This window comes from Blennius ocellaris (assembly GCF_963422515.1).
Source record: "Blennius ocellaris genome assembly, chromosome: 23".
Lineage (NCBI taxonomy): Eukaryota > Metazoa > Chordata > Actinopteri > Blenniiformes > Blenniidae > Blennius > Blennius ocellaris.
This window is the reverse complement of record NC_137672.1, coordinates 6000102-6026787: the sequence shown is the minus strand read 5'-3', so window position 1 is coordinate 6026787 and position 26686 is coordinate 6000102. Positions and strand designations below refer to the sequence as shown.

The window sequence follows — 26686 nt, the reverse complement described above, 5'->3', positions numbered from 1 at the left end:
GCCAGACTCTGGCAGAGAAGACGGGGACACGGAGTCGGATAAAAACACACCGGCTGCATCACAACAGTCCCTCTGTTGCGGGAATGGATTTTTCCTGCCCGTGTTTTTCCGCGCCCCGATCAATGTGAGCGTCCCCGAAGCGCCACGCTGTTAAGCTGATTGCTCGCAGACCTCAGCCTGCATTATTAACCAGCTCGCCGCACGCCGGAGGCCATCTTGGGACCGACGGTGGGATCTCGCTGCACTCCGTCCTGTTGAGTGCCACGAGTGAATTAACCAACGGGACAAACGTCCTCGGCCAAGGCAAGAGGTTCTTCCCCTGAACCGCCTGCCGGAGTTTCAAACTGACCCCGGCGCTCCCGGCGGCGGAGCAGAAGCCACACGGTCGTTAGACGCCAGCTGACCCCAGGGCAGGGGGTCAGAAGAGCCGTGTCACAAGACCGGCAAGACGCCGCAGTCGCTCATTCTGGATATCGAGTGTTTCTATCGTCTCATCCGTGTATAAGACGGAGGGACAGTTTGGATTGTGGCTTAAAATCTGAATTCTAATAGGAGAAAGTGAAAGTTTGTCAGGTTGTGCGGCAGCAGCCAATAGAAACGCTGCAAAAGTGACGCCAGTGTTTTAAAGTAAAGGGTCTCATTCACCACGGACCTCAGAGTCTGTCTCGCTTTTCTGGTTTCCGTGTCTGAACTGTTCTTCTCCTTCCTCCTCCTCCAGGAATATGAAACAAAGAGTGGCAGACCTGGACCTGGCAACCCGACGTCCCCCAGGCCGAGCGTGAGGAAGAACCTGGACTTCGAGCCGCTGTCCACCACCGCCCTGATACTGGAGGACAGACCGGCGTACGTACAACATTGTCTTCCACTTTGTCGGATGTCCTTCCTCCACCCCGTCGTTGGAGCCCGTTCAGCACTGAAACCCCGACTCCTCTCACTACTGTCCAATTTTAGAGAAATATCATCTTTTGAGTTTTGAAAACCTCCGAATTTTTCCCTTCATGGTTTGGCCCCGCCCCCTTTTAAAGAATTTATTAGATGAAAAGACAGTCTAAACACACACACACACACACACACACACACACACACACACACACACACACACACACACACACACACACACACACACACACACACACACACACACACACACACACACACACAGAGCTGCTCCTCCGCCGTCACACACCTTCAGCACAGGAATCCACTGTGACGCCTCAACATCATGTCTGACGGGGAAAATAAGTATTGACCGAACAGTCAGGAGCAACATGAGATGGTCTTGACATTTATTGTGAAAATCACTCAGTTCATCATCAAGCCTTTGATCAGATGATAATTGTGTGTGTGTGTGTGTGTGTGTGTGTGTGTGTGTGTGTGTGTGTGTGTGTGTGTGTGTGTGTGTGTGTGTGTGTGTGTGTGTGTGTGTGTGTGTTGCAGTAATCTACCTGCCAAGCCAGCAGAAGAGGCCCAGAAGCACAGACAGCAGTATGAAGAGATGGTGGCCAGGCCAAGAAGAGAGGTGACGCACACACCACACCACACTCACACTCACACTCACACACACAGACACCGCACACACACACCACACTGCACCCCACACATACCACACCGCACCACACACACACACACCACACATACACACTACGCACACACTGCACCACACACACCACACACACACTGCACCCCACACACATACACCACACACCACACCACACACACACATACACCACACTGCACCACACCACACGTCTCACACACACACACACACACCACTAGACACACACACCACGCACCGCACCCAACACACACACCACACACACACTGCACCCCCCACACACACACACACACACACAGACACACACACACACACTGCACCCCACACACAACACCACATCACCACACACACACTGCACACCACACCACAGACACACACACACCACATCACCACACACACCACATCACCACACACACACACACTGCACCACATCACCACACACACACACACTGCACCACACACACACACACACTGCACCACATCACCACACACACACACACACACACACACACACACACACACACACACACACACACACACACACACACACACACACACACACACACACACACACACACACACACACACACACACACACACACACACACACACACACACACACACACACACACACACACACACACACACACACACACACACACACACACAGTGTTCCTCTAACGGTGTGTCGGCCCTGCAGAGTTGAAGGACGCTCAGAAGAGGAAGAAGCAGCTGGAGGACAGATGTAAGCTGGAGGAGAGCATCGGCTCGGCCGCTCAGACCTGGAACCAGGACATCCTGCCCAACTGGAGCACCATGTGAGTCTGCATTCAAAAAGATAAGAAAAGAAAAAAAAAGAGCGTGTCTGCTCTTTCAGTGTTTTCCTGAAGGTTGGTCATCAATACTCTGTTGGGCTATAAATAGACGTTTTTACTACGAGGCTCCTCCAGATGAAGAGTGACGTCCGTCCAGCGGTGTCGGGGTTAAGGAGGACTGCTCGCCTTCTCCTCAGAGGGAAAATGATTAGATACGAGGGAACCTGTATTACGAGCGCGGCTCGCATTCCTTTGTGCCGCTTTGAATGAACCTCGCCGTCACGCTCCGTACGATTATCATCCCAGAATAACTCTCCTAGTCACACTGCCCCAGAGGATCTTTCACCACAACATTCTTCACATGATCTGATGTCATGCAGAGAAACCACATTGTCACCCAAGTACACTCAATGAGTCCCTCCAGGCTGCAGACGAGACTCCCCCTTGTGGCCAGGCTGTGTCACCGCGGCTGGTTTCCTCCTGCAGGTGCAGCTCCCGGAGGGTGAGGGAGCTGTGGTGGCAGGGCATCCCGCCCAGCGTCCGGGGCCGGGTGTGGAGCCTGGCTGTGGGCAACGAGCTCAACATCACACACGGTGGGTCTGTCTGTCGGGGTTTATTTATGGCTTTTTAAAGTCACAGGACTTTAAATATTATTACATTTCTTTCATAATTAATGGTCAAAATTTTTTTTAAATTGGTGTCTAAAATGTGTGTCTTCTTACAAACTGATACCTTTTTTCCCGATCAGAGTAAAAAGAAAACAAGTTTAAAATAACAATATGAAATAAAGACATTTAGAAATGCATCTTCAGCAATAATGCAAAATAAAGATACTTCTGAGTTTCTAGCACTTTTCATAAATATTTGTTTGGAGAGGGAAATTGCAAAAATGTACTGTTTGGTTGTTTTCTGTTTCCAATAAAATTGAAAGCTATTTTCCACATGGGAACATTATTATTTTTTTTTTTAAATGCATACTTAAAAAAAAAAAAAATGCATCTATATATGACAATGTTCAGAAAGGCTCACGAGTTTGAAACCACAGATAAAAACGGATAATACATTTGCATTATTCAAGAAATTAATAATGATGTGCATGTAGTAAAAAAAAACTTGCATATTAACAAAAAGTCCATAAGTTGATGAATCTTTATATATATAAAAAATACGCACAAGTTAAACAAAAATATATATTAGAAAAATTAGCCTTTGCCAAAAAATGAGCATTGGTTAAAAAAATTTATATGAAAAAATGCATACGAGTTAAAACAACATTTTTAAAATGTGCACTAGTTTATAAAGATATTAAAATGAGTAAGTTAAGTTGGAGCCCAACATGACGAGCTTTGTTTAGGAGTCAATTTTTTCATGATTTTGCATAATTCATGCACAAGTCAAAATCACTCTGTAAAATAATAAATGAATGAAGTAAATAAGTAAAAAAAATGCATATGAAAAATGTGCATAATTTTCATTATGTGAAGAAAAAAACCAAAAATGTAATTGTTTCAGAAAATACACATTCAGCCACTGTAGGTTGTTGCCGGCGTGTCATGCAGCGTTCACTGTTAGCCTGCAGAGGAATAAAACCATGAAGCAGCACCATAAGCCTCATCTTCCTCCTCCTCCTCTTCCTCTTCCTCTTCCTCCTCCTCTCCCGTCGTCTCTGCAGAGCTTTACAACATCTGTCTGTCCCGAGCCAAAGAGAAGTGGAAGAACACCTCAGCAGAGACTGAACCTGAAGGTAGAGGTCCGCCCCCCCCCCCCCCCCCCCCCCCCCCCACGTCGGTCCCGTGTTCCGTCTCTGACCGTCCCCCATGTCTTCCAGATACCGGCTGTTTGGACAGAGAGTCCAGCCTGGAGCTGATCAAGCTGGACATCTCCAGGACTTTCCCGCAGCTCTGCATCTTCCAGAAGGTCGGAGACACGAGCACCAGAACATTACCTCAACGTTTGTGTCAATCAAGTCATCAAAGTCTTTAATATGTCAAAAAAAAAAGATGTAAGGAATAGAAGTTTCTCTTATACACTAATAATAATATGTCCAGAAGAGGGCGCCAGTGTTGTTTGCTTATGGAAAGACCTTTAATTAGACTAAGAATTAAGAATGAGGAAAAATATCAGCACATGTTTTTTTTTATTACCGTATTTTCTGTACTACAAGTAGCTTTTGTTTGCTTTTGTTTAATTTACATATGACTTGTGTGAAGAAGCCACTTGATTCCGAACTATAGCTGGTTTTAATGTAATTAAATCACACTAACCAGTATTTACTCTTGATATACTGGAAGTATTTTCATGACTTAAAGTTGCTTCTTTTTTTCTTTTTTTTTAAAGCCACTTGTATACCAACATATAACTAGTTTCAATGTAATCCAAGCACATACTGTTTTACCAACATTTACTATCGTAATACTGGAATCAAGTTGAGACCAAGAAATTACACTATTTTCTAGATTATAAGTGGCAAAGTTTTTCTTGTGTATTACTTATTAAGAAATCATTTATATACCTATATATAGAAAGTATTACTGTAATAAAAAGTCCCTTTTTTTTAACCAAAATTTACTTTTGTTTCTTTATTAGTTTTTAAGTCAATGTAAAATACACACCAAGCCATATTTACTGTCAATATACTGGAAACTAGTTAAAATTCTCAAGGCATAATTACCGTATTTTCTTTACGTTACACAAAAAGTTTGAGTTTAACAGTTATTTATGATTTGTTTTTAGAAGTGACTCGTACACCAAAATAGGTAGTTTTAATGTAATTAAAGCACATTCTATTTTACAAAACAAGCTGTTCTACAGTAATTCTTTTCTCCAGAAAGAATAACATGTATATTAGTAACATAATAAGTGACTTACAGTATATTATATCGAAACATGTGGCAGATACCCTCTCAGGCCACTAGATGTCACTATATGACAGCGCTTGGTCTTATTCCGCTCCGCCCACGTTAAATTCTCCGTTCTTCCACATTTTGTCGGAAGCGAGTCCCAGCTGCAAGATGATAATGCAACATGGCGGCGCCCGAGTCTTGGTGGCGAATAAAGTCAATAATACCAAGGGAAAAAAACCTCCATTATTACCGTATTCCACCATGAAATGTGCAGAAAGCCTGTCGTACCGTCCTCATCGTGTCCTCGTTCCTCCGCAGGGCGGGCCCTACTACGACGTGCTGCACAGCATTCTGGGAGCTTACACGTGTTACCGGCCAGACGTGGGTTATGTAAGTCACACACTCCACACAAGCTTCTGCTCCTGCTGCTGAGCAGGTTCACCACTTACAGGTTTATTACCAACCGGGAAGCTCCAAGTCTCTAATGTCGTCATTTTGGTCATTTCATTCCTTTAATGATGTGATGACTAATTATTGTTGGCAAAATCTTATTAGAAAGATTCAAATAACCTGTTGCACTATTGCAAGTCGTTCCATCATGGGCATTATTGTATTTAAAATAGCTAAAATTATGAATTATTGGCTTTATATACATTTCAAATGGTAACAATTATCACATTATTCGTTTTAATTTCAAATGGTGCCGATTATTAATTAATTAATAATTAATTGTTTATTTGCATTTGAAATTGTTGCTTTATTACATTTAAAATGGATAAAATATCACATTATTCACTTTATTTCATTTAAACTTACACTAAATAACAATTATTGTGTAAACCACAGTAACAAAACAAACAAAACATTCCAAAAATATTTGTAAACGTATATCAAATCAAGTCTTTCCATTAAAAATAAACAGTTTTGCACTTCTTCATGGCTGCTCTCTGCTTTACTTTCCTTTAACAGAACTGAATTCATAAATGAGGACACCTTGTGGTGAAACTGAAGCACTGCACCCACATCAACAATACACAACAATATAATATAATTCAGTATTGTAAATGGCAAATGAAATGTATAATGTCCGAATATTGTATTATACGATGTATTAATATTCATTTTAGAAATAAAAAGGCTGGTTTGGATCAGATCTGCAGCCTCGGTAACTTGTTGGTGTGTAAACAGTGCTGTGGGGTTGGTGCATGTTTGAATTTGCACGTTTGGAGCTTGTAGATGCGGTTAGCGTGTATCGAGATGACTGTGACTTCCTGCACGGACCCGGAGTGTTTCACCGGCTCCACTTCTGCAGCTTCTGCACTCACAGTCAGGAAAACACCCCGCAGCTTTCCCTGAATGAACCATTTAATTACGTTACTTTAAACATTTTCCACTGCACCTGAGCAATTGGAAAAAAGAACAGTTTAATTAAGTTTACCTATAGCATTAATACATGATGAGAAATGACAACAGAAAAAACTGATAAAACCACAAATAAATGTTTCGACCTTTGAACAAGGGAGCCTTTCCCCTAATCTGATGGCCTAAACCGCTATGATGGTCAAAAATAGCTTTTGAATTGAAACTGCGAAGGCAAACAATAGAAATATGGCTAAAAATGGACCAATAAACATAAACCTGGTTCAAGAAACAAATAAAAGGGTAATCTGGTCAATAAAAAGGAATATTCTAACCAAAATGACCTACAAGCATGTAATTCTTTTGATTTGTTTTTCATTTATAGTAAAAAAAAAAAAACAATAAAAAAAAAATTCACAGTTGCAATATAATTTGTGTGTATGGTAAACACTAGTTTAGAAAATATTACAGGACAGAAGCGGTTGAATTCTTGAATAAGAGGTAGCAGTTTAACCTTCATTTAACTGCAAATATCAAACAAAATGACTATAAAGTCGGCGCCTCCCTCACTTATATCAGTTAAATGTATTATTTTTTAAAACAACCACTCGGTGGTGCGCTGCTTACTTCAAAGAATAATTACAGTCGTACACGATCAACACACAATGAGAGAAAGCAGGTGAAACGGTGAAGTCACTCAACTCTGCCATCTAGTGGCCAAACGGAGGCAGGAGGCCTTGTTGCGACGCGCCGTGACCTTGTCTCCCCCCCCGCCCCGCTGTGGCTCCAGGTGCAGGGGATGTCCTTCATCGCCGCCGTGCTCATCCTGAACCTGGACACGGCCGACGCCTTCATCGCTTTCGCCAACCTGCTGAACAAGCCGTGTCAGATGGCCTTCTTCAGAGTGGACCACAGCCTTGTGAGTGCAGCCCCGGGTCTGGGTGGTGCAACTTTTTGAAAATGTTCCCGACTTGGTTTCCATGGAAACAGTGGGGGGGGGGGGCTTTTTGGAAATGCTCAGACTCCGTCTAGACCAGGGGTCGGCAACCTTTAGTGCTCAAAGAGCCATTTGGTCCCGTTTCCCACTGAACACAACACCCAGAGAGCCACACACATTTTATTTTGACAGTCCCACAGGAAGACCATGCCAGGAGGACACGACACACAAAACCTTCTTCACTGCTGGTTGACAACTTACAACTAATAAACTAAACTACATGAACTAAGCAACAAAAACACAATTATTTCCAACACTACAAAGCTAACATAACCCCCAATAATTACATTTAAAACACGACAAACAGAAACTCCCATAATGCATTGCAGCTCTCAGCTCCTTTATCGCTACACATTATTAAAATGGAAGATAAATGTGGGAGATGTGGATTGTTAGAACCATGAGTGTGAGTGTTGTGTCTTTAATGTCCTGTAGTTGTTGTGTAATTCACTAGAATGTTCCGTCACTCTCAACAAGTCTGGAATGAACCTCCTGGAATTGTCGCAGTTTTACTGTGAAAGGTACAGGAAGCTCCCAGCTTCAGACACCAGTTGAGCCGCTGTCATGACCTGCAGCCGCAATTCTACGTTCTTCATCCATTATTGTTGTAATGACGTTACGTCGCTGCATCGTTCACGACCCTACATTGTACCACTCTTTGTAGAGGGACTGAGCTCTGGGTGGCCTTGCCTCCTTACGTCCCTCCAGGATGAACTGCAGTGGGACGGAGGCTCAAGTGGAGGAACCAAAGAGCCGCGGGTTGCCGACCCCTGGTCTAGAGGGAAGCGGGAGGAAACGTAATTTATTGAAAACAATCGATCTCCGTCGAAATGATGAACTTTTTGAAAAACCCTTAAACTCGGTCACTGTGCAGTTGACTGACTGACGACTGAACGACGCCGGCGGATCTGAAAGTCTTTTAAACAGAAAACTGAGCCCCGGCAGCCTTTTTGTGCTAAAATCTACTTTTTCTTTTTTCCAATCTCGGGACACTTAATAACAGTGTAACTAAAATAATAGCAGTATGATTTTAAATGTTTACACAGGGGATGTTGATGTCTTAATAATGCTTATGGTCTGTTTCCACGGCAACGTTTTCAAGTGAAAATGCTAAGGTTTCTGTGTCTTTTGGGAGTCCGTCGGTCTGTTTTCCACTGAAAACCGCTTCCAAGGTGCAACTTTTATGGAAAAACACTCCAGTTTGGTCTCCACGGAAACGGGCGAGAAACAAGCGAACGTTTTGTGATACGCTCCGACTCCCGTGTCTGTTGGATTCGACGAGCGACCTGCTCTCTCTCTCTCTCCCCGCAGATGTTGACCTACTTCGCGGCATTTGAAGTGTTCTTTGAAGAAAACCTACCAAAGCTCTTTGCACATTTCAAGAGGAACAACTTGACCCCCGATATTTATTTAATCGACTGGTGAGTTCCCCGATCGGACCTTCTCTACGTTGGCCAGATACCCTTTGAGCTCCTCTCACCTGTCGTCCCCCCCCCCCTCCTCCCCCTCCCCCGCAGGATCTTCACCCTCTACAGTAAGTCCCTGCCGTTGGACCTGGCGTGCCGCGTGTGGGACGTGTTCTGCCGGGACGGCGAGGAGTTCCTGTTCCGCACGGCGCTGGGCGTGCTGCGCCTCTACCAGGACGTCCTCACCTGCATGGACTTCATCCACATGGCGCAGTTCCTCACGCGCCTGCCGGACCTCATCCCGGCCGAGCAGCTCTTCCAGCACATCGCCGCCGTGCACATGAGCAGCCGCAACCGCAAGTGGGCGCAGGTCGGTTGCGAGCGCCACGCGTACGTCGCGTTAACCTGGGCGCTCTGTCTGACTCCGCCCCCCCCTCCCCCCCTCTGGCTCCTTCAGGTCCTGCAGGCGTTGACGGAGCAGAAGCGATCAGGAGCGAGGCAGTCCGGCGCCGAGGCTCTGAGCTGAGGTCCGCCCCCACCTGCCGGCTTCCGCCGCCACGCTCCCCTCCGGGGGGCCGCGTCACCGCCCACGACCGGGAACTACTTCCTGCGAGGGCGGAGGTAGGTCCTGCCGGTGACGAGGCGGGAGAGGTGGGGGAGGAGGGGGGGAGGGGAGAGGAATCCGAGGCCTTATCTAACTCCCAACGTCCCTCCTCCTCCGCTCAGAGGCGGCGAACTGGACACTGTAGCTGAGGAAAGGCCCAAGAATGTAACCCTGACCTCCGTCCATGTACCCAGCAGGCTCCTCCGGGGGCCACAGCGCACCTCCACCCTCCTCCACCCTGCATGTGACTCCTCCATCTGCCGTCTCCCCACCGTCCTCCTCGCAGCTTTACGTTTGACCCGACGAACCTAAAGGTGTCAAAATGCTTCAGCTGGAACTCGTCTGATCCCGTCGTTCTCCTTCATTCTCATTCCTTCCAGGTGTGACTGTGATTTTTTTTATTATTATTTATTTATTTCCCCCCCCTCTCATTTTGATCTGTTTCTCATCGGGTTTGTTTCGACACGATTCCACGAAGTCCAGGAAGATGCAACAGAGACGCACGTAACCGTCCGGTTACTCCCGAGAATGTAAGAAGTTTTATTGGGGTGTTTGAGGTGCGTTTTGTATTTCTCTTGGCGTCCCCCTCGTCCAACGTTCCTCAGCGGGTGAATGAAGTAAAAGAGGGACGATGAGATGCACTCGGTCCGACGCCGTCATGAATTCTAAGAAAAGCGTGTGTGGCGCCCACATCCTGCTGGAGAGGAAGACCACTGAGGCGTTGCCACAAAAAGCCCCCAATATCTGCAGCACGTAAACATCACAGGTTTAGAGCCTGGTTTACTTCTAAACCAGTTCCTGGCACTTATTGTACCCAGTTGTTTTTTTTTTTTTTTTTTACATACAAGCACTTAATGATGAGACCCAACTCTGGGAAAAACTAAAAGTTATAAGGTGATAAAATATGGTTAAGGTACAAAATCTGATTATATAAAACCACTGAATTCTCTTAAATCTCCTGAATCTGTCTGTTCAAAGTTCAAACTCTAAAATGTCTCAGTATATCAGTTACAAACTCATTTTTAAGTTTTTACCATTTCGAGAAAAGTATGTCAGTGAATCAAAACGTCAGACTGTAAAAATAGCGGTGACGTCACTCCTCTGTGTCCATGTCTGAATCGTCAAGTTTAAGGTGTTTAAACTCCACTTCAGTGTGTTTATAGAGTCGCGGCTTCACAGCAGGAGTTGTTGGGTTCCTCTAAAGTTTGTGTCTCACACCTTCTCATCACGAGAAAGTGAGGATTTTGTTTTTTTTCCCCCATTTATTTTGTCAAAAGCTGAAGAAACGTGTTTGTGTCTGTGTGTGTGTGTGTGTGTCACAGTATCCACGTACGACGATGACACTCTTCTCTCTTTGCACAAGCGTCCAAACTCGTCTTTATGTCTTACTAACTCGGGAGTCGTCGTGTCACTGGACTCAAAACGAAACACCGTTCAAAACACTCAGAACTCCTTCCAGGTTTAAATCTGCTTTGTTCCTGCTGAAGGCCTCGTCCTCGTCCTCGTCCTTTCCTTCAGACGTGTTTTATTTTGAGTGATAATGAAGTCTTTGCGGTCTGGCCGTGACCCATCGTAGGCTGCGGCCACGCACACAGTGGTAGTATGTTCCTCTGTCCTCAGCCGGAGTGGGCGGAGCCTATATTTATACGTCCGCAGAGGCTGAACAAGGTACATTCCCACAGATCTGCTTAAAAAAAATAAAAATAAAAGTAAAGTGATACAATAAAACGTCTTGCTGGTGTTCGTTCGTTTGTATTTGTCGGGAAGTGGATATTTGCACCGTCGTACTGAACTCTCGTCCGTCTCGCCGCCGGGTTCCTGTTTGCAGACCACAGCTGAAGATTTTAGAAAACAGGAAGCACCTTTTCACCGCCGGCTCGTCTGCGTGCTCACTGTAGGATCACTCTCCGAAATGCAACCCCCCCCCCCCCCCCCCCCCCCCCCCATGTGGTAACCCACCACAGGACTGCAATAAAGCGTTTTGCACATACATGTGGGCCTCTGAGTTGTGCCTCGCACCGTCACGTCGCGTCGTCCCCTCACGGTTCTAAACGGGTCGGCCACCTCGTTTTTTGTTGCTTTCCTCTTTGTTGTTGTTTTTTTTTGTGCCTCAATCGCGTGGCTTTTCTTTCTAGTTGCATTTAGCCTTGGTCGGAGGCGCCGCCCACGTCCATCGTCTGATCATCAACCTGAGTACTCAATGTAACGTGACGATCAGGCCGACTGCTTGTCGAGTCGGCTTGATTTGCTTTTCTTTGCCCAGAGACCCGCGTACTGTAGAGGACCGAGACGGCACTGGGTCACCATGCAACTGTATCTCACTTGAAATGTAAATAAATAATGGTTTTATTAAAAAGAAAAAGCTGTACATATTCAATCAACTGCTGCTTTCCTTTTCTTTCTTTCTTACTCTCACTAACGTCTTTCAGAAAATCCTGAAATCCTCCAGATGTAAATGTCCCACTCGTGGATCCTCCCATTACTTTATTGTTTTTTTCTGATTGAAGTAGTAGTTTCTGTCTTATTGTTTTTTTAAGAACTTTATTACACAAATTGGGAACATCCAAACACAACAAAAACAAACATTAACAGACGATGCTCACAAATAATACATTCATATAATCTTAGGCTTTATCTATACAGTTTATAACATATACAAATGACAACATTTTGCTAATGACAATGGTATAAATAAATAAAATGACAAGAGACCAGGGAAGTAGGGGGTCTCATTATTTTTAGAATAGTTCTTCAAACATCTCGACAGTTTCATTGCTGTTTTTTGTGTGTTTATGTTACTTAGTGTTTTATTGTGAACTTAACAAAATGTGGGTTTACCTTTTGATGATCTGCATTTGTGAATGTGAAAATTCCCAATTAGTAAATTAATTATAAATTCTCTGTATCATAATATGCAATTACACTTTTACAACCAATTGAACATGATTTTTAGTTTCACACAATATGTAATTATCAGTTTTAGTCCATAGGGTCATTGAATAAGAAATATTTCATATATATATATATATATATATATATATATATATATACACAAATTTTTATACATTTTTGTTCCTCATAATTTTGAGATAATTATCTCAGAAATTCAGAAAAATAAGATCTTTTTTTGTTTAAAAAAAAAAACATCTCATAAATTCAGATAAACATTCTAATTTTTCTTCATAATTTTGAGAATTATCTCAGAAATTCAGAAAAACAATGTTTTTTTTCTTTAAAAAAAACACGTCATGAATTCATAAAAACAGTAAAAAAACATTTGATAAATTTTTTCCACATAAGAGATAATTATTTCATTAATTCAGAAAAACAAGATATTTTTTCTAGTCCATTTTTATTTTTTTCATGTGATTGCGATACGCTTCCCTACCAAGATGGTCTGTATGCAGTCAAACCAAACTGCAGTTCAGGTTGAACATCTTTTCTTTGGAGTTTAAAGTGAAAAGACAAACTACGAGCAGCAGAAAGACGAATTAAAAGAGCCTCTGCAGCTCAGTCTTGTCTGATGAAAGTGTTTGTTGGATGCAGCTGCTGCCTTTGAGGTAACCACAGGTGCATTTCCTCAACCTTCGCCGCCCGGCCAAACCCAGTGGAAAGTTTCTGTCACAGGCTCGTTCGGGTCCCGCTCTGAAACCACAACCCCCACCCCCGTCGCCCCACCGACACCTCGCTACGCTATTGATATGAATAAACCTCGTCACCGCACCGCCTCTGCTGCCAGAAGCTCTTCTCCGTCTCCTCCAGGGTCTGTCAGCGCCTCCAGTCCAGAAGAAGAACCATGAGAACCGACGGCGGCGGCGGCGGCGGCGGCGTCCTGTTCTGCCTCCTGGCAGCCGCTCTCTTCACCACCGTCCTCTGCAACAGTAAGACCCGTCTGCGTCGTCCCGCTTTGTCCTCCAGCTTCTCCGGCTCACCCGGTATATTTCTCCCGGCGATCTAAAGGTGCGACGGGTCCGGACAACTGCTGCTTCGGCTACTTCCCGAGAAACATCTCCAAGAAGTACATCGCCTCGTACTTCATCACGGACAAACGCTGCCCGCAGCCCGGCGTCATGTAAGACCTGCTCGCTCCTTCCCAACGGTGTTGAAAGAGTTTAAATTCTCTTAACTGGCTCTTGTCACATCAAATGACTGCGTTTCTCTCCTTCACAGTTTCACCACCAAAAAGTCAAACACCCTTTGTGTGAACCCAAAGGAAGCCTGGGTCCAGAGGGTCATGGACGCCGTGGACAAGGTTTCTCTTTAGACCGGTCGGCCCGGTCCGATGCGTCGCCCTCGCTTCTAGAGACGCTTCAGATGATCTCGGTCCTCTGATTAAATGTGCAGGTCTGCTTTTTGGTTTAGTCCAAGATTTTGCTTTGGCGAGGCGTGCCGGGAAGGCTTTGTATCTTTGTATCGCCCTCATTATCCTCCAGAATAAACTTCTTTTAAACACCTCTTTTGTCTTCTTCAGGTCTAATTTGACCCTTTATTTTGTAAAGTACTGGGGTTGGTGTTGAGATGACTGAACATGTACCACGTCGTTTTATTTTCAGTTGAGTTCATGATGCCGTGAGTTTGTTCTTAAGTCGTGATGCACTAGTACTGATACCAGTATCAGGGCCGATACCGCACGGTGTACTCCAAAAACAGCCCAGAGTATGAATCAGGCGAGAATTGACGAGTACCTAAAGGTTAGTACTTGTAAAAAAAAGTGGTATCAGCGCATCCCTATTAGTAATTCAAAGTATTTTTACTCATTTCTCTTCAGAATCAGATTTTTTGGGGGGGGGAAACTTTTGCAACTTTCACTCGATGTCACTCATTCACGCTTGTTTAGCTGGTTCTGGGATACATTATATTATACAGCGGTCGGAGGAGCTTGACAAAACTAAAATGTGGACAGTTTTAATGTCAGTTCTCAACAATTGTCGCTATCAAAGTCAATAAATTATGCAGAATGTGTTCAAGACCAAACAAAAGGCTTAACCCTAACCCAAAAAACATTGAAGGCTGCCATGAAAAATGTATTATGAACAACTTGAGTAAGTTTTAGTTTTCCTCTTCTTTTGTATTACTTCTATCATGTTTACTTTTTTTTCTTGTCTTTTCTGCTCTGGTGTCCTGGGTACATTTATAGATTTTTAATGGGTAGGCAAATATAAGCCATGACTTCCGCCTGTACCCATTTCAACTTAAAAAAAACAAAAAAAGAAGCAAAAACAAACGTGTGTGCCTGAACTTTTACAAACTGAATGCACAACATGCAATTTTTACACTTTAACCAAAAATAAACCTTTCATTCATTCAAAATGAGCCAATACTCAATATTTCTTATGTATTTTTATGAAACCAATTTTAAGCATGTTGGTTGTGGCTGTACTTGAAGACCAAACAGTGATTTTGTGAATATTTCACAACTACATGGGGTGATCGTGTCATTTTAAGAAAAAAAAAAAAAAATAAGTTCAAGGTTATTCTCTCAGCTTTTTAATAACCAACATATATTAGAGCTTTGAAATGGGGTCAATCAATAAGTTTGTGTTGCTCCACACAACTCTGTGTCTTTTTGGACTTGTTTATCAAACACACATGTGACCAGTGACCAGATCAAACCTCTATAAATGTGGTTTTGGAGCCACAGAGGTGAGAAGTATTTGGTTCCAGGCTGACAAGATGCGTTGGGCTGTCGGACTCAGCGTGGTCGTCCTGGCGCTCGCTCTGGCCGCGGCACAAGTTCCTCCAGGTGAGACAAAAACTGAGTCGGCGGTTCTTCGTGGAAAGAGATTCATGAAGCGATAATGACAAGAAAATGGAAACGGCTGAGGAAAAAAAACTAAACAAAAAACGACCGTGAAAAGGAAGCTCAAGCTGCTCCGAGGCTAATGCTAACATACTGATCTCAAGTGCGTTTTATCCCAGCTGGCAAGAAACGTTCCCGCCACTTTGGCTAGCGTTCCCTGTGAGTTCCAATATTGTTTCTTTTTATGCTGAGGATATTTTGGGGACATTGTTTCAGAGCATGCTCTTTTACAAAATGTCCCCAGTGTAACTGGATCACCACTGGGCCGTCTGCACTCCTTGTAAAAGTTTATGAGACAACATTTGTTATGAATTAGCACAATACCAACAAAGATTGATTTAAATTTAGTGTACTAAATGAATCAAAAGTAATTTTTTGGCAATAAATCTACTTAAGTAGCAAAAGTACAACTGAAAGTAACTTACGTATATTTTACATGTATATTTTATATAGTATTTATACTATATATATATATTTTTTAATATATATATTTATATATTTATATATATGAAGAGATGCATGCAATATACAGCAACATATTGAAAATAGATTTGTTTTCGAAGATTCAAGTTCTAGTCTTGCACCAACAGCTAACAGAGGTGACGACCTCTGACCCTGCTGCTGCAGCCAATCACAGCCAGCAAGACACCAAACAAGCCATTGTGGTTAACAGCTCACCGAGACGTGTACATGAGGTCAAGCTCCAAAAGAGGAGAGTGCCGGAAGAGGGTTGAGCACCAGAAGAGGAGAGAGCACCAGAAGAAGAGAGACCACCAGAAGAGGAGAGAGCACCAGAAGAAGAGAGAGCACTAGAAGAGGAGAGAGCACCAGAAGAGAATTGAGCACCAGAAGAGGAGAGACCACCAGAAGAAGAGAGAGCACCAGAAGAGAATTGAGCACCAGAAGAGGAGAGACCACCAGAAGAAGAGAGAGCACCAGAAGAGGCTTGAGCACCAGAAGAGGATGAGGACCAGAAGAGGAGAGAGCACCAGAAGAGGATGAGCACCAGAAGAGGCTTGAGCACCAGAAGAGGAGAGACCACCAGAAGAAGAGAGAGCACTAGAAGAGGAGAGAGCACCAGAAGAGAATTGAGCACCAGAAGAGGAGAGACCACCAGAAGAAGAGAGAGCACTAGAAGAGGAGAGAGCACCAGAAGAGGCTTGAGCACCAGAAGAGGAGAGACCACCAGAAGAAGAGAGAGCACTAGAAGAGGAGAGAGCACCAGAAGAGAATTGAGCACCAGAAGAGGAGAGACCACCAGAAGAAGAGAGAGCACTAGAAGAGGAGAGAGCACCAGAAGAAGAGAGAGCACTAGAAGAGGAGAGACCACCAGAAGAGGAGAGACCACCAGAAGAAGAGAGAGCACTAGAAGAGGAGAGAGCACCAGAAGAGAATTGAGCACCAGAAGAGGAGAGACCACCAGAAGAAGAGAGAGCACCAGAAGAGAATTGAGCACCAGAAGAGGAGAGACCACCAGAAGAAGAGAGAGCACCAGAAGAGGCTTGAGCACCAGAAGAGGATGAGGACCAGAAGAGGAGAGAGCACCAGAAGAGGATGAGCACCAGAAGAGGATTGAGCACCAGAAGAGGAGAGAGCACCAGAAGAGGATGAGAACCAGAAGAGGATTGAGCACTAGAAGAGGAGAGAGCACCAGGAGAGGCTGAGCACCAGAAGAAGAGAGAGCACCAGAAGAGATTTGAGCACCAGAAGAGGAGAGAGCACCAGAAGAGGGTTGAGCACCAGAAGCAGAGAGCACCAGAAGAGAAGAGAGCACCAGAAGAGAGAGCACCAGAAGAGGCATTATTTCAGTGTTTAAAAATAAAGAGCTGTTGAACTTTTGTTTCTCCTGTATTGTTTATTTTCAGACGTCTGCTTGAGTCCATGAGGGCATGATGTTTTAGCAGCTGAACGTCTTAAAAGGTGAACCCAAAACATTTGTAGAATGTTTAGAACATTGTTGTCGACATGCTTAGAACACAACATTTCTAGCTGCGAGGTCACTGCACATCCCAAAACACAGTTATTCTCGTCAAAACCTGATGTTTTTTGAGGTTTATTTCAACCTGTACAGATATTTGTCTGGACCTGGTGAGTGTGTTGATGTTTACTGCAGTTTACAAACCATGACTCAGCCATTTGTGATTTGAATCACAATTGTCTTGGTATTTTGTTGTTTTTTTTAACGCCAGAAAGCTGCTGCTTCGGCTTCTACCACAGACCCATTTCCAGAAGGAACATCGCCTCGTACATCAACGTGAGCAAAAACTGCCCGCTGCCTGGCGTCATGTAAGACCTGCCCACTCGTTCCAACAGTGTTAAAAGTGTTAAAATGTCTTAACTTACTTTTGTCAGCTCAATGGCTGCGTTTCTCTCTTTCACAGTTTCGTCACCAAAAAGTCTAACACCTTGTGCGTGAACCCAAAACAAGCCTGGGTCCAGGACATCATGGACGCCGTGGACAGGGTCGGCTTGGGCATGGTTTCTCTTTAGACCGGTCGTTTCACCCTTCGTTCTGCGCGACAATAAATGGACTGAGGTTGAAGTTGGTGTTTTTCTTTTATAGATTTGGTTCCATATAAAGTTTAATAATCATGAAGAGATAAGGTCTCGTCCTCCGGAGTTCTACACCGAGTCCTAACCCTAACCCTAACCCTAACCCTAACCCTAGCATACAACAAGTTCATGATGCACTGATCCCACTAACAACATACTCCCAACTTAGTGTTAATGTAAACCATAACATCAAAAAAAACTTTGAGGCCACCCAACAAAAATACCCCACACTCGCTGAATACAAAATCATATCAGCCTACCGAAAACACAAAAAACCTACAAGACTTCCTAGTTAAAAGCATAAAAGCAAACTCCCACCTAAAATAAACCAACGCCACAAACCAAAACACCAACATGAACATCAAAAGAAATGTGTAAAAAAACAGAACAACAAAAGAAGTATTTGCTATTCCTCAAAAGATTGAGCATAGACATTAAAAACTGCGTATACATAATTACATGCAGCACATGTGGGGCCCAATACATCGGGGAAACAGGAAACACAATTAGAACCCGCATAATACAACACAAATACAACATCTAAAACAAAAAAAGAAACCAGCACACACATAGTCCAACACTTTCTACAACACGGCCTAAAAGCACTAAAAGTGAGCGGCCTAGTACAAAACATCAACTGGACACAAAAACAAAGACAACAAACAGAAAGGAGCTGGATTCACAAACGAAACACCCATCATCCAGCTGGACTAAATGAAAAATACTAACAAACCCGCCCTAAAACCTCACCCTAACCTAACCCTAAACCTAACCTAACCCTAACATACAACAAGTTCATGATGCACTGATACCGATACCAGTATATACCGATACTGCATGGCGTACCTTGCATCACGCTGGACGTGATGCTTCCGGCTGAGACGTTGCTTGTTTGAGCGACTTTTGTTAATTCGTTGACACATTTTTAATTTCTTAATGATATCCTTTCTGCTTGTTGGATGCAGCTGCTGCCTTTGAGGTAACCACAGGTGCATTTCCTCCACCGTCGCCGCCCGGCCAAACCCAGTGGAAAGTTTCTGTCACAGGCTCGTTCGGGTCCCGCTCTGAAACCACAATTGCCACCATTAAAGCTGTTTTAGTTTTGCGATATTTGCCACTGAAGCTTTGCCATTTACAGTATTTTATTATTTGTATTTTTTTAATTAATAATTTTTTTCTTTATTTAAAAAAAAAATATTTTAACATTATATTTCACTTATTTTGTAGTTTAATTTTAATGTTCTATCATCACATTTTTTGAATTTTAGAATTTTAGAAAACACCAGCGAAGCCACACTGGGGGATTTTTTTTTTACGTGTGAGATCAAGTTGCAAAGAATTGTGCTGATGATGCGGTGGTTTTGCGGTCGATTGCTTCACCTCGTAACTCCAACTGGCGGAGCTATTAGAAGAGCGTCTCTTTTATTTATCGTCTAGTGGAAGAACTTCACTTTAACAGTCTACACACACACACACACACACACACACACACACACACACACACACACACACACACACACACACACACACACACACACACACACACACACACACACACACACACGCACGCACAGTCATGCACTGGACCCTCCAGGTTGGCGTGTTTCTCCTCAACGTGTTATGGATCGCCTTCTTTCTACAGCCGGATCCCCTCTCAGGTCGGACGCTTGGACAGGTTCATTACTAATCCTCTAATTTAAGGTTTGTTCTTGCCGTGGAATTGAGAGTTTCATCTCACGACGTTCTGTTTTTCAGTGTTCGTGCAGAAGCGCAGCGGCCCAGACGAAGAGACGCACTTCAGCGAGTTTTGTATCGCTCCTCCGTCTGTCCAGGGGTCCGTCCAGGAGTCCGTCCACTCCCCCGCTAACACGACGTCTCAGTGTGAGCGCAACGTTCACCTTTAGTGTATATTTCACTATAATCTTAGACCGCTTCACTCAGTGTATGAAGACGTCGTCTCCCGGGGACAATCGCGTAATATTTCCTGCTTTAGATGTCTATCGTTTCCTCATTTCAAGTGTTACACTTTGTCCACCCTACCTCTTTGCCTCTCTGTCTTTGCTGGTGAAACACAGCCAATGTCCAAACCTTGAGACAAATACATGTTTTATGTTCAAATCAGTCAACGAGACGGCAACGTTGTCCTCAAATCGGCAGCCTGCGAGACCTGAGATGAAGTAAGTTGTCCATCAGATTTGAAGCGCCCGTCCAACTCTGGACGGAGATCTGTCCGTGTTGTACTGTGGGTCTGCTAAAACACTTGTTGTCACGTTGTCACATGTTCCACCTGGGCGGTTCTCCCACGTCAAGCCTCACTGCCTCAGAACCCGCCACGACCCGCCAAGCGCCTCCGACCAGCAGCTCCGCAGCTGACAGTGTCATCACCGGTCCCCCTCCCGCTGGTCAGTTGGTTCCTCAAGGTTCGTTGCCTTTTCAGAGTCGGCGAGAAGTGAACGAAGCCTTGCTGAGGTTGTTTAACACTCTTTGTAGCGTTGAAACGAGCTTGTTCAGTTGCATTTCCGTTTTCAGGGATGAACTCGCCATGCTGCGTGTATTATACCTCAGCAGTCCTCAGCTTCAGCGCAGTGGAGGGCTTCATCCACCAGCCAGTGTCTGAACTCTGCGCCAGAGAGACTGTTATGTAAGTCCGTCCATCATCCCTTCATCCATCCATCCATGGTTCAATTATAGTTGGTATTTAAACAGTCCTCCTCATCATGCTGTTCACATTATGACATCATGAGACTAAGATGACCACCAATAGTACTTCGCCATTTAAGGCCTCATGACAAACACTTTGTACTGTATGTGATTCCAACCAGTTTGTCTTTGTTTGGACAGATTCTTTACAACTGGCGGTGAGGAAGTTTGTACTGATGCACGTGCTCCGTGGGTTTTGGGCTACATCGTACGCCTTTATAACAAGTTACGAGTCACTGCTCAAAAAGAGACGGGTGAGTGTCGTGACTGACAATAAGAGCAGACAGGATTTAAAGTGTTTGACAAAAGTGTGTTGGTGCATCTCTCAAAGGTTTTGACAAATGTAGAGAAAGTACTTCACTGTGTTTCCATACAGAGAGTAGAGGTACACCAAAGATTTTTTTTTTTCACTCTGTGTCACTAGTACTAGTATTGTGCAATAAAATCATGTGATCTGTGGTATGAATTTCAACGGACCTTTGACGGTGTGCTGCGGTATCTGGCACTACGGTGTCTCTCGAGACGTTTGACTGGTTTGGGATTCTGAGGAGTTTATAGACCAACGTCAACGCCTTCAACTGGTCCTTCTTCAAACCGTTCCCCAGCATCCACTCCGTCATGACACCTCTGACCCTGCTGCCTTTTCTCTCCTTTTTCTTACTTCATTGATCCACTTTTCATTAATACTGATCACAGCAGACGAGGAACTTCCACTGGAGCGACAGTTTTTGGAGATTTTTCTGACCCGTTAGGGTCCATTGAGTTTAAATCTGGATGTTTGCTCTATAGAGTCTGGAGGAAGTGACTTTCCACAACGTGGTCCATTACAGGAAGTCAGTCAGACTGAAAAGATGAACCCGTATCAGCCAACTACACCCGGACCCCACACTGATAACAAGTACGTTTTATGTCGCCGCACATCTAAAAACCCAGTGGTTCTTTGATCTCGACAAAACCTGATCTTTTTGGTTTCCTTCAATGTTGTTGATGATGTTTTTTGAGGTACATATTCATTATTGAATGCTTTATGCGTGTCTTGCTAAACAGTCTTGTCACGTGTCACTTCTGTTAAGAGACCGAGACGTTTCTTCTTCACTAAACCTGGAAGCATCGGAGCTCACGACGGCCGGAGATGCTGTTACCCGGTTCAGGGTCAACCAGATTGGACGTCGGCCTGGAGCTCGTGAGTCTGTCCTAAAGTTTGCCCCCTTTTCTTTTCAAAACAATTGGATGAAAAGAAATGATTACTCAGCCGTTTGCTGCTTCATTGCACAGTGCCCAGCTTGCATCACAATTAGCTTTTGACATTTTGTTGGATTCACGCCAGACAACGCAATTTTCTTTTCTCACTACAAGCTTGCTGCGTGGCTTATAACAGAGTGAGGATTCCTTTCAGATACATTCGGGGCATCACAGTCCAATCAACAGGAAAGTGTCTTATCAATGCTGTTATGTAAGTACAATCTGAAATTTGACCCTTCCATTGTCACTATTTTGTGTTTGTTCATGTTTGATGAATTAATTTTAGACATCTAATATCATGAAATAACAGAAGCCCTCGTCTTGCTTTCTCTCTACAGATTTCATACACATCGCCAGAAAATGATCTGTGTTGATCCAAACGATGAATGGGTGCAGTTCTTAGTGAAACGGATTCAGAGGAGGATGAACCCCATTTCTACCCCGACCACCCAGCAAGGCACCGCTCTGCCAGTTAATGCATCAGCTTAGAAGTCGCAGTCATTGCTCAAAATGTGCACACATGACAAAGATGAATGCTTATCAAAGTAAAATATGAGCTTTAGCATACATATCATACGGAACTGAAAAATAACCTCGTATCTGCCGGTAGCTTCTTTAAAGCTTGTTGTTATCCGTGGTGTCTCTGCCTCTTTTTGCCTCTTGTATCCACATGTCAATAAATGCGGTCCAAATATTTCGAAATGTGTTATTCTTTTTGAACATTTTGGGGCAAAGAGTAATGGTTCAAACCTGCACTATTTATTTTTTATAGTTCCATGCCAACATGCCGGTAACACTGCATTATGTACTACTACTACTACTAATAGTAGATTTACATGTTTTCATTGTTGGTTGGATGTATTTTTGGATGGGTGCTGGATAAATACAATACCATGATGATGAAAGTAGATGAAAGGCTTTGCCTCTCCTGACACGCTCGACACGGCGGCGCCGGGTTGGTTTCAACCCAAGGCCTCAGAGGGAGGTTTATCGCACTCAGAGATACAAGAAGAGATCATCTGCTTCAGATTTCAAACTTCCTTCCTTCCTTTGCTGCAGATTAGACATTTTCTGTAAACGTTAAGCACAGCTCATCCTCTGAATAAACAGCTCGTCCTCGAAGATAAACGTGTTTTCCATTCGATTCCACGATGATCGTCTTCTTCATCGGTCGTCTGCTTTTGTTGGCTCTTCTGCTTGGAGAGACTGTGGAGGGTAAGATCTCCTTTCTTCATATTCGATTCATCTTAATATCAAACACTTCAAACTACTTTTTATGTCATAATCATTTGTATAATATTTAAACATCTTAAATTTTTAAAAATGTATTTAACCTTTTATCAAATTCAAGTATTGCAACATTTTAAGGCTCATTTAAAAAACATTTTTTATACTTTTGTGACATTCCAGAGTTTAAAAAAACACAAATCAGTTATTAATATGTAACAAAAACAAAATTGAACAAAGTGACATTGTATTCCACAACTTAATGTTAAAAGGAAACTGAAAATAGGATGAAATTCTCACCTTTTATTCCCGTCATCTCATAACATAACGAGTATCCCAAAACAATGTTGTTGTTTTTTTAATAAATCAGAATAACATTGTGTTTTGCAATTATTTTCCAGCATGTTCCAGTCATAGATTAAGGAGATTTTAAAGGCAAGAATGTAATGTTTGAATACCAATAATTAGTTTATTAAAAACTGTGGAGTCACTTTATAAAAAAATTTTTTATTTAATATTTTTTTTAGTGTTTGGGGAATAATTACACATCGTTGTCACAACATGACTTCTTTAGATTTCTAATTTTGTCAAATGTATTTGTGATTAAGTAGCATTGTTGCTTGTGTTACATAAAGACTTTTATAAAACTCTTGAGCTGTTCATTGAACCAGGCATTAGCATTAGCCTTAGCTTTAGTATTATCTGAAGCTGTTGTTTTCACTACACTGAGGAAACATTGTTTTTTATTTTTTCTGGAATTGTTGGATCTCTTAGGAAACATTTTAGGAAGTTACAAGGGATTACCAAAGTATATATTTATTCATAATCAACTGTAGGGTCACTGGTATGAAGGCAGGGCTAACTGAGAGAAGAAGTTACTTTTTAAAATAACCAACTCGTACCTACAATCACTGACCTAAATAAAAGCAGGCTCTGAAAACATTAAGAAGCCGGAAGTGAAACAGACTCCAGCACATTCACCATTATTACTTTTCATTCAAGGTTAACTGAGGCTGTACATAAATACAGTCTCAGTTAACCTTGAGTCAAAAATATCACGATTTCCCTGCAAGACAGTGCTGCTGGTGTCCACTATGATTGAAGAAATATAAACAATATGCACTACACACATCAGGGCACGGAGCAGCAATCAGACACAGCGTGAGCCTTCAAACAGAAAATGTGCATTCCAGATAATAACGATGGAAGATTCCACACTGTACATTTACAACAAATTGAGTGAACCGGTACGAGGAGACAAGACAGTTTAAAGAAGCTTCAATGTTTACGTCGTAGTGTTTTCTCTGTGCATGTGTCTAAATGTATTGTAAAAAAGACCTCAAACCAAACCAAACAATTTCAATATTTATTCAGTGTTCATGCGTGTCCTTTTTAACACCGTTTTCAGTCAATCGTTGTCATGTAAATGGAACCTTTTTTCTCTGTAGGTATGAACGGGAGGATTCAAACCAGCCCGGGAGATGACGACTCCGTGGAGTTTGGAGAGTTCTGCCTGCGATCTGCTGACGATTCTCTTTGGTCCGACACCGAACCTTCCACCCAGCCTTCTGCACACTTGGCTCAAACGACCCAACAGCCCAGCGAACGTCCCACTGAACGGCCATTCGAAGACCCCGTTGGAAATCCTACCGGAGACACCGTCGAAGATTCCACTGAACAGCCAGTCGAAGATTCTACTGAACAGCCAGTCGAAGATTCCACTGAACAGCCAGTCGAAGATTCCACTGAACAGCCAGTCGAAGATTCCACTAAACAGTCCAGTGAATGGCCGTTCGAAGACATCATCGGCCATTCATTTGGAGACTTTGGCAATTGGCAATTCGAAGACCTCATCGACGATTCCACTGAAGTACCCATCCAACCGCACATCTCCAAAGAGTCCGTCCCACTTGACATAAAGCAACCTGCAATGTGGAATTCTTACACCAGTGTAAAGCCAACGAGAGCGGACAATTCCCGACAAAGTGAGTCTTATGTCCTTACATCCTACAAACAATACCATCATACTTGATTCCCGACTGCTATTTTTTTGGTATCATGTTAATATCTTTACTATCTACATGTTGGACCATCTCAAGCCCACAACAGATGCCGCTGCACCAAGAGAAACACCAAGCATCCGAACAAATCCAGCGTGAGAAGCATCAGGATGTGGTACCGCAACGAAACCTGCCGCTCCACTCAGACCCTGTAAGTGTGTACAGACATTTAGGAAAGGCTGACTGAAGTGACTTCACTTTATTGGAGGGAAGAACTGAACCTTGACGTCAAACACCATCAGACTGTTTCTGATTTCAAGTCTATGTCAAGAGATCGTCAGTCGAAATTTTGAGCAGGAATCACAATAAAAAGAAACAATTATAGGATTTTGGTGCTAAATGTGACTTCAATCTAATTTGGACGATATCGAGTTAACCCTTTATTGGACCATATCTGGCAACTTAAACTAACAACAATAGGTTATTTGAAAGAATATTGGAAATTGAAGTTGCTTATACAGGATTTCCAGAATGTATAATAACCATAATTACCATAAGCACCATTGTCTTTTGCCCGATTAACACCGTATTGGGTGTTATGTATGTACTTTATACTCAACCAGGGCAAGTTACAGTAACTATTTTCTCAATGTATCCAAAAAAAATCCTTTAGGCTAATTTTATAAGTAGTCATATCTTTGTACTGCAACTCAAAACAAGGGATTGAACTATAAGTGTTTATTTGACACAAATCACATATAATCAGATTTTATTCTCTCTTTAAAAGGCTATGAAAAAAACAGCCCTAAAATACACAACAAAAATGAGTTAAAATGTCCTTTTATGTTTAATTAGTGTAAACAACGACATGTTTATTACATGTATTTTGATGGCTAAATAAATCAATACATAGATTTGCTTGGGATTTTTTTTAAACTCTCTTTTAAACTGTGTTATTTCAATATATGAACAACTTGAGAAGGTTCGCTTCCTGTGACTGTATCAGGGAGACGACGTTCTGACGCCGGATGGCAGAAGTGATCTGATTCTAATCTTTCTGTTCCAGTGCGACGCTGGCCGACGGCAGCACGGTTTGTGTCGGGTCAATCATATTTGTGCCATTTTTTGAGGCACTTTACACGTAAGTGTCGACCAACATGGCAGTAATCTGTAATAAACATGTAAAATTGCACATTAACCCTTTGCTTTCCTATTAAATCCACATACATAATATATAGACATTGATTGGACTATTTTATTCTATTGTATTTATGGGACTGATAAATACAAGGAATACACGGGTACTACTTTTTCGAAGGACCTTTAGCTTCTTGCGTTCAAACAGACGATTCAGAGGTTTTTCCCTTCATGACATCATGGCGGGAAATAACCAATCCCTCTGGTAGTGGATACTCACTTTGACCCTCCCACAGGGAGTAACTGTAACAACACATATGCCCAAACTAAGTAACATATTCAGACACATAATATTTTTAGCTGAACATCTTGAAAAGTTCTGCTGTAGAGTCTGGAGCTCTTCTGGAGCCTCTCCTTCTGGTTCAAACTGGTCCGGTTGTAAAACAGC

At 43.1% G+C, this 26686-nt stretch overlaps 2 protein-coding genes and 1 long non-coding RNA gene across 3 annotated transcripts in view; all 3 read left to right on the top strand.

Moving 5' to 3' along the window:
• The window catches only part of tbc1d14 (TBC1 domain family, member 14), a 29730-nt gene extending 20165 nt beyond the window's left edge, over positions 1 to 9565 (top strand). Inside the window, 12 exon segments of the mRNA XM_080518729.1 lie at positions 719 to 843; positions 1438 to 1499; positions 1502 to 1519; positions 2256 to 2373; positions 2857 to 2963; positions 4043 to 4114; positions 4199 to 4287; positions 5532 to 5603; positions 7363 to 7491; positions 8881 to 8990; positions 9087 to 9345; positions 9433 to 9565. Of these exon segments, the coding sequence (XP_080374855.1) occupies positions 719 to 843; positions 1438 to 1499; positions 1502 to 1519; positions 2256 to 2373; positions 2857 to 2963; positions 4043 to 4114; positions 4199 to 4287; positions 5532 to 5603; positions 7363 to 7491; positions 8881 to 8990; positions 9087 to 9345; positions 9433 to 9501 (1230 nt within the window). The 3' untranslated portion in view covers positions 9502 to 9565.
• A 3771-nt stretch (positions 9566 to 13336) lies between these two features.
• ccl36.1 (chemokine (C-C motif) ligand 36, duplicate 1) lies at positions 13337 to 14005 on the top strand. Its single transcript, XM_080518920.1, has 3 exons — positions 13337 to 13460; positions 13540 to 13651; positions 13750 to 14005. Exons 1-3 carry the CDS (start codon positions 13376 to 13378, stop codon positions 13841 to 13843), a joined length of 291 nt encoding a protein of 96 aa, XP_080375046.1. The 5' UTR covers positions 13337 to 13375; the 3' UTR covers positions 13844 to 14005.
• Positions 14006 to 20798: 6793 nt separating this feature from the next.
• Positions 20799 to 21777, top strand: LOC308147019. The gene is made up of 3 exons (XR_013937131.1): positions 20799 to 20886; positions 21422 to 21530; positions 21706 to 21777. It is a non-coding gene; the product is annotated as an uncharacterized lncRNA (long non-coding RNA).
• The last annotated feature ends 4909 nt before the right edge of the window (positions 21778 to 26686 follow it).

What these genes read in the sequence shown, in the direction of transcription:
- ccl36.1 (XM_080518920.1), top strand. Translation starts at nt 13,376, where the DNA reads ATGAGAACCGACGGCGGCGGCGGCGGCGGCGGCGTCCTGTTCTGCCTC. An exon ending in CACCACCGTCCTCTGCAACA is followed by an intron (nt 13,461 to 13,539) that starts GTAAGACCCGTC and finishes GGCGATCTAAAG; the next exon opens with GTGCGACGGGTCCGGACAAC. An exon ending in TGCCCGCAGCCCGGCGTCAT is followed by an intron (nt 13,652 to 13,749) that starts GTAAGACCTGCT and finishes TCTCCTTCACAG; the next exon opens with TTTCACCACCAAAAAGTCAA.